The sequence below is a fragment of the Nannospalax galili genome, unplaced genomic scaffold (assembly GCF_000622305.1).
Source record: "Nannospalax galili isolate Female #2095 unplaced genomic scaffold, S.galili_v1.0 scaffold136, whole genome shotgun sequence".
In the NCBI taxonomy this organism is placed as follows: Eukaryota; Metazoa; Chordata; class Mammalia; order Rodentia; family Spalacidae; genus Nannospalax; species Nannospalax galili.
Window position 1 is genome coordinate 7621744 of NW_008340872.1, and position 8164 is coordinate 7629907.

The 8164-nt window shown below is 38.1% G+C and overlaps 1 protein-coding gene across 6 annotated transcripts in view; it reads left to right on the plus strand.

Annotated features, from left to right (window-relative positions):
- Grik1 (glutamate ionotropic receptor kainate type subunit 1) overlaps window positions 1-8164 on the plus strand; it is a 429122-nt gene that overhangs the window by 382466 nt on the left and 38492 nt on the right. For all 6 annotated transcript variants that reach the window (XM_008836016.2, XM_008836018.3, XM_008836017.1 and 3 more), the window contains 2 exons: window positions 2610-2728; window positions 7298-7515. In XM_008836016.2, the coding sequence (XP_008834238.1) occupies window positions 2610-2728; window positions 7298-7515 (337 nt within the window). The remainder of the gene's footprint in view (window positions 1-2609; window positions 2729-7297; window positions 7516-8164) is intronic.

The window sequence follows — 8164 nt, forward strand, 5'->3', positions numbered from 1 at the left end:
AATTAGAAAACTTCACTGTGAGGATTATTTTACATCTTCTATGCAGCATAAACTTTGTGTATATAAACATTAACCCAAAATAAACTTTCACATTTCAACATAAATTTGCTAGGCTCACTATACTGTGCTTTGTGTTGTTCTGTTTGGTTTTGAGATAATCACAATATGTACCCCAGGCTGGCCTTGAACTCCCTATGGAATCAGACCAGCCTCCCACTAAAGTCAGTTTTCTTGCATCAGTCTCCCTAATGTTAGGATTATAGGAAAGCACCAGCATGCTTGGCAAGAAGCTGCTATCTTATAGGAAAGTTTTGACATAGATTCTAAGCACATTTACCCCTCTCTGTCATGTCAGCACTGACTTATTGAGGGTCACCTGGGATAGTCAGTTCAGATTTCCATTCCTGCAGACCATGTAGTAATCTTTCCTTCATACCTTCTGATGTTGACATGTTGTCACAGTGGCTATATTTAAGCAGGAATTAGAAATCTCATGCTGAAATATCTTCCTTCCAGGCAACAGGTAGGTCTTTCTGCATTATAGAAGCCAGTATCTGACAGCACAGCCTTATGTCTCTGTTCAGCATTCCTCATCCAAGTCATTCAGAATCCTAAGGAGACAGCACTAGCAAGTTTCTTCAGACCTGGGGAAGTACGCTGATGTTTAGATAGCCTCCTTCTGCCCTTCAGAATTCAATTAACTGCTCAGTTACAATTGTAAACTATGAAATACTGAAAAAAATTAAAAGCAGCATTCCAAGTAAGTACTGCTCACAAACCAGAGTGTATCCAGTGGATAAATGGCAGAATGTCAGGGGCTGGTGGTTATCAGGTTTTATGGTCTATTTGAAAAACCCACGTTCTTGAATACATAATCCTCCTAATTTATTGCAATTAGTATTGTTAAATTATTATACAAGGGACAATGATAGTAGGGAACAGCATCTCTATCCTGCATGCTGTTTCAATTAGTAGGTTCATTAATATCTGTATTCTTTCCTTCAACTCAACAAACTGCTATTGTTATAAGACTATATAATTCAAAACTTAATTATAATGTTGAAATAGTAATTAAAAGGTATTGACATGGTGTTGTCAATTAAAGCCATATTCATAAGCATCACAGGAACCGGCATGGTGCACCCTACAGCTGTGGGGAAGCCACAGGAAAGAACTTATTAGTATTATGATGCAATAAATGGCCATGCTATTATCCTAATCCTCTATGAGTCAATGAAAAGACACTGTACACTTTATAGAAGGTGTCCAGGGGTTTAGAGGATGGTTTTTCATTAAGAGAAACTACCTGCCCAGTTCCTCGTATATGATTCACAGCATCTCCTGCTTTTCACTACAGATAATATATTCACCTTAAGCATAGTTCTCCCTGATGTATCTGCAACCTGCTATTGTTTATTGCAGAAGCCTTATGGCTTGGTGAGCATCCATATGTTCTCATCAGTGTAACAGTATTTTAATAACACTCCAGTTTGCCTTAAAATGACCCAGTGGCAAATGGCAAAGCTTCTAGGGCTAAGAATTATTGCATCTTAGATCATTCCAGATCACTTTACTGAATGTCTGGTGATGTCTATGGAGAAAAATAAACACCCCTTGGCAGGGTAGCCTCTTAAAATACTCCTGGAGTAGGAACCTCATCTGGGTAACATGTATCAGTCAGGTGCTCAGAAAAATCAGAAGGGTTCAAATCAATTCTCCAGATTTTTATGGTAAATGTCACTCTCAGAGATGTCTAGATTTCCTCATTTTAAAAAATAGGTAAACTGAAGCAAAAGAGGTTGAGTTCAGTTGTGCAAATAATCTTCCTTGACTGTTCATTGCCTTTCCTGAAGCAAAAATTACTGCAGGGTAAGGTTCTGAAAACAATTCAATTAACAATAAATCAAGAAGAAATTACGAGCTTAAAATCCTCCACCCAGCCAAGCCGTGCATTTAATACTAATAGATGCCTACACCTGTGCTATGATCCTTCCATATTTAAATTTTGCCTCTTCATGGAAAGACTGAGGTTTGTGTTTCCATATACCATCCTGGAAATAACTAACATACCCCAAATCCAGGCCTTCTTTCTGTTCACGATATTTTCCTTCATGCCTGTGTCACCTGTGAGGTGTGATGTCATTACTAACTGCTTATACTCTAAGCATCTGTCCATAGATAAACCATGACACCCCTAGAGGGTGGGTCACTCTGCTTTTCCGTGTCTCTTAGCTTCTAGCAGCATAACGCAACAGTGCTATCCTTATGCATTGAATCATGCATGCTGCTCTCTTTCCCCTTACTGGGGTCAAACCTTGGAATGAGAGAACTTTTCAGTTTGTCTATTTGTTCAGTAAAATGGAAATGAATAAAAACTAGGAAAAATCCAGTAGATATAGAGTCTGAGGAATAACCAACCAAGAAGCTTTACCCAGAACTGAGAAGCCTGGTAGACACTCGCGCAAAGATTTTCACATTTTGCCCACCAGCGTTGTTAAGTGCAGACACGGCCTTACTCCTTTGGTTTGATGGTTCTTCTCTAACTGTTAAGCTTTCTGCGTTCATGTGTTTCTGTGATGTTTACAAGCTGTTTCTGTTAACCATCACAGGTTTACACCGTACGAGTGGTACAACCCCCACCCGTGTAATCCTGACTCAGATGTGGTGGAAAACAATTTCACTTTGCTAAACAGTTTCTGGTTTGGAGTTGGAGCTCTCATGCAGCAAGGTACACCGGTTGCCCATTTTTATCACTTGCATCCCACAGTCTGCTGACAGGCTTTCATGCTGGTAAACTCCACTATAAAGCTAGAGGGTTGGGATGAAACACCCAGGGCTATAAAATAATGGCAACTGACTTTCTAGCCAGTTCTCAAGACAAAAACAGAAATAGGACCTAATAGGACGTCCTCACTATGTATCTAAAACAGCACGTCTGTCAAAGAATGGAAGCAGCAGAGAATAAAAGGAACCTGTTAGTTATTTTCTCAATGTTAGCAACAAATAACTGTCTAGAAGAAATTTATGGAAGGGTTTATGCTGGCATATAATTGAGGACAGTTCATCACGGAGGAGAGACGTGTCAGAGCCTGAGGCAGCGGGTCACACTGCATCTTCAGTCAGGAAGCAGGGCGATGAATGCGGTACTCAGCTCACTTTCTCCTTTCTTCCTTTTTATTAAATCTAGTGCCCATCCATGGGACGGTGCTGTTCACATTCACAGCGGGTCTCTCCTCTGTTAAATATCTCTGGAAATGCCTTCACAGATATATGCAGAGGTGTGTCTCCTAGGTGATTCTAAGTCTAGTCAAGTTGACAATAAACGTTAACCGTGACAGAAGCTTAGAATTTTTTTTTTTTTACAAATTTGCATGGATAGACATGTCAGTCTTTTCCTTCTTAGCTATAACTTCGTAAGTCAAAAGTTTAAAAGGCATAGAATATAAATCCTTTGAAGTCTGAGTTTACTTAGATTCCTCCAGTTGCTCACAGTCATTAGAAGGACTGAATTATCACTCTGACTATCCCTGCTGAGATTCACCTTAGCCTCCCAGTAACTTTTCACAGTCTCCCTCAATTGGTAACCATAGTAACAGCAAATTGTAGGGGTTGGGAAATGAAATTGAAACCAAAGAAACTTAATGTATTTAACTTTTTTCTATTATTTTAGGGATTTTTCTTTTGTTGTGGGGGAAGGAAAAGTTATTTTAACCTTTGGAAGAAATCCATCTTTTTGTGGATTTTCTTCAGCTTGGACTCCAGGCATATGGTCTAGCAAATACTTCCAAGATTAAATGCATTAATTTAAGAAAATCATAAGTCACAGATGCTGTTTTACTTGGAATTTTTTCTCATTTGAAAATAAGCTGCAAAATAAATTGGCAAAAGAAAACCCAACTGGGATATACATTAAACAAGCTTGTTATTTGGGAGTCAACATCAAGTTTTTCCCTCTGGATTCGAAATGTTTATATTCTGTATTTTCAGAGAGAGAGGGAGAGAGAGACAGAGAGAGAGAGAGAGAGAGAGAGAGAGAGAGAGAGAGAGAGAGAGAGGAAGCTGGGGAGGAGAGAAAGATACAAAACGTTTAGGGGTCTTTGTATGAAAATATCAAATAATTAAAGACATGGCACAACCCTTTTTTACACAATTAAGCATAATTTATGAGGATAGTGCTGAATAGGTATAGACACAACCAGATTTAGTAGAAATTACTGGTGTGAATTTAAAGCATAAGACAGAGCTATAAATCCTACAAGAAACCCCATTAAACTCTGTATCTTGCTTTCCCAGTACATTTAAATGCTTCTGGGTACTTATCTTGTGAACGATTACTTTCACAGTGAAGGGGGGCTACCTCCCATTCCTTACAGCTTTCCTTCTCCTGCCACTAGAATAGAAACAAATACATACCAGTTTCACCAAGCATGAGCAGGCACATGCCTCTTACCATGTGTGTACACCCAGCCTCAAAACTTCACTTACATGTTTTCTATGCTTGGAGTTTACCAACATCCCCAGCAAACTGAGGGATGCAGTGTCTAAGTTACCACTACCTTGGGTACATGACAGTCAGCCCCAACCAGACTCTGCTTGTCATTCGAGAAATTTATAAAAAGTTGTCAGGTGCAACAAACATACTCATGTACAAACCTGTGGTACTCGTGACTCTTGATGCATCTGCCTTCAGTACGTGGCATTGAACCAGGTAGCTAGCTATCCCCTGTTGTGCTCTCTCTTGTGTGCAGGATCTGTAGTTGTACTCAATTGGAAACCATTCTGTTCCATTTCTTTTGTAATGTGATGATCAGACTTTCTCTTTTCTACAGAACCTGAGCAAAGTCTGGATCAGGATTGGCTGTCATGTCTGCCATAAAAGGCACTAAAGAGCCTTCAGCAAGTATTGTCTCATCCCATGTCCTCCAGTGGTGTTCTGTGCTATGCTGGTTTTGTTTTTGTAGCCTCATCGTCTAGAACACTGAGCATTCCCCAATCACCTCTTCTTTCGGGAAGTCATTTCTAAATGCATCAACTAACATTAGGAATTAAGAAATTCACAAAATTATATAAAAATTTTTAAACAAAAGAGTATTAAGAAATTTCATAAATACCATCTACTGAGAGTTTAAAATGCAATTTCAGTAGGTTGCTATAATTTTTCCTAAATTTCCAGAAGAATTCCATCCAAAAATATATTTATTTCTAGCTGAAATGGTATGAATTTGTATTATTTCATGTCAATAGTTGGTTATTAACCAGGAGGTCCAGTTCTACTGTGATATAATATATAATTATGTGCATGCAAGTCAGTTGAAAGCTTATCTTTTCATAAATGAAACAAAATAAAGATAAATTTATAGCAGAAAACCTGTACTTATAAGCTAAGAAAAATTTATTTATTAATGTGACATTTATTTCCCATGGCTATTTTATAAAATAAATGGTTTTTTAATGATAAAAAACCTAAATATCTAAAATAATATTACATTGCCACAAGGCTGCTAGGTCAATTGAGTACAAAGATATGAAGCAACCTTGGGCTTTAAACGCACACACCCATAGGCATTTAAATCCCATTAAGCCTCAAGCTGCAAACAACAGCAATGCTAACTCTGCTAAATCCGTGAAGGCAGTTTAATGAAAACTGTTCTAAATTTGTGTGATATTACACTGAAATTCAAACAAACAAAAGAAGGAGATATAGACTACAGTAAAACCACTTACCCCATTAAAGGGAATGAAGCACAAAGATACTAAAATTATTAAGAGACTATTTCTGTATTCCAAGCCCAGACACCCTGCCAATCTACATCTGCTTATCACTGGCCTTGATCTGGTTTTGCTTTCATGAGTAATGCATGTGTCTGGTTACAGATTAAACCTATACATACATTCATTTATTTGCAGATGAGTAAACTCTAATTTTCCTTTCCCTCTTAACCCATTTTACCTACAAAATTTCAGAACATCCAATCAGTACAGAGAAAAGATCCTTTGAATCCCATACTGAGCCATATAGTTCACTCAGATTTTCAGTTGAGGGTGTCTCCTCCCCCTTTTTAACTGGTCCTCTAACTTCTGCCTTGCTGCGAGCTCATAGAAGTAATGCTACCTGGGGAACCAAGAGTGAATTTCAGGTAATGGCCTAGCTGAAATCTATCCATGAATCAGTACAATTGGAGTAAATTCAGTCTTACTTCTAGTCCCTTCCGATTTGGCTACTAGAGGAATAAACATCCACAGCTCAAAGTTGAGCTAGACTGTTTTCAAGATGCTTGGCTTTTATGTAAGAAAGCTTGGCCAATAGAACCTTTCTTTGAAAGACGAAGGTTTTCATATTATCCAAATGATACCCAAAATGTATCTTTGTTCCAGTCAGGGCATCTTTCCACTTGAGAAATAGCCAGAATTTTTTAAGTATAATCAAGAAATAGTTATTTAAGGACAAAAATATACTTTTCAGGTGCTGGAGAGATGGCTCAGCAGTTAAGAACACTGGTTTGTTCTTGTAGAGGACATAAGTTAGGTTCCCAGCACCCACATGGCAGCTAACAACTATCTGTAACTCCAGTTCCAGGGGATCTGACACCCTCTTCTGACCTCCATAGGCATTGCACACATGGGTACACTTACATACACTCAGGCAAAATATTCAAATACATAACAACTAATAAATCAAAAATTATATCTATATGTACTTTTCAAAGAATATATTCTATTTCAATCAAACAAGACTTTAGGAAAAAAAATAATTGATTCCTTAAAAGTAGCAAAACAAAACAGGACTTATTCACTGATGATTATGTATGAGCTATATTTCATTTTATTTGCAAAATCCCCATGTTTTATTATATTGATAGTATAAAATAAAATGATCTGTAATCTTTTGAAAGTTTCTCACAGTATTTGACCTTAAATAAAAGTTATTATTTTAAAGTTTTTCATAATTACACAAAAGCCTAGAATATTTTATTTTATTCTATACATTTTAGGTAATAAGGTCAGAATTTTTAGAATTAGCTTTTCAATTTCAAGTAACTAAATAAATGTTAGAATATCTCAGGTCTAAAAGCACCTGAAAGCCAATCAACTCTGATTAGCTACATTTTAAGTAGAAGTAATAACTGATGACTTGAAGACAGTGTCATTAGGATTTTGCTCCATTACTAGAAAATACTTTCATTTCATCCTCATACCATCTTTAAGGAGGTTTTCTCCCTTCCAAGAGTGGATAGCTGTTAAGTCTCCTCTTTCTTTCTGATTATTTTTAACATCCTGACTCTGATGATAATCACAGGATCAGAGCTGATGCCCAAAGCTCTATCGACCAGAATAGTTGGAGGAATATGGTGGTTTTTCACCCTAATCATCATTTCATCTTATACTGCCAACCTGGCTGCCTTCTTGACAGTAGAGAGGATGGAATCCCCCATCGACTCTGCAGATGATCTGGCAAAGCAAACCAAGATAGAATACGGGGCAGTCAGAGATGGCTCAACAATGACCTTCTTCAAGGTAAGAACCTGGCAAAGCGTTCTTAGTGGTTCTCTCGCAGTGGGAAGATGGCAGGGAACATGAGCCTCCTCAACTTGGAAAAACTATACTTGGCAACTAGATTAACAAGATGAAAATTTAAGGACATAACATTATTGTAAGAAACCCATGTGTCTTCACCATAAAGGAATTTCTTTTTTTAATATTTTATTTATTATTTTTAATTTATGTGTATGAGTATATTGCCTACATGTATGTAAGTGCATCTGTGTCATGTAATGCTTGTGGAGGTCAGAAAAGGGAGCCTGATCCCCGGAACTGGAGTCACAGATGGTTGTTAGCTGCCATGTGGATGCTGGGACCAAACCCAGGTCCTCTGTAAGAGGAGCCGCACCTTGTGCTGAGCCATCTCTCCAGCCTCCTTCATACATTATCTTTAGAGCTGGGTATGGTGAATACATCCATCCTTCTAGCACTCGAAAGGTGAAGGCAAGAAGATCGAAAGTTCACAGCCACCCTTGGCAATATAAGAAGTTCTAGGCCAGCCTATGTAGGCTGCATGAGATCTTCATTTTAAAAAAAAAGAAACTAGCTGGGTGTGGTGGTGCACGCCTTTAGTCCCAGCATTTGGGAGGCAGAGGCAGGTGGATCTCTGTGAGTTCAAGGCCAG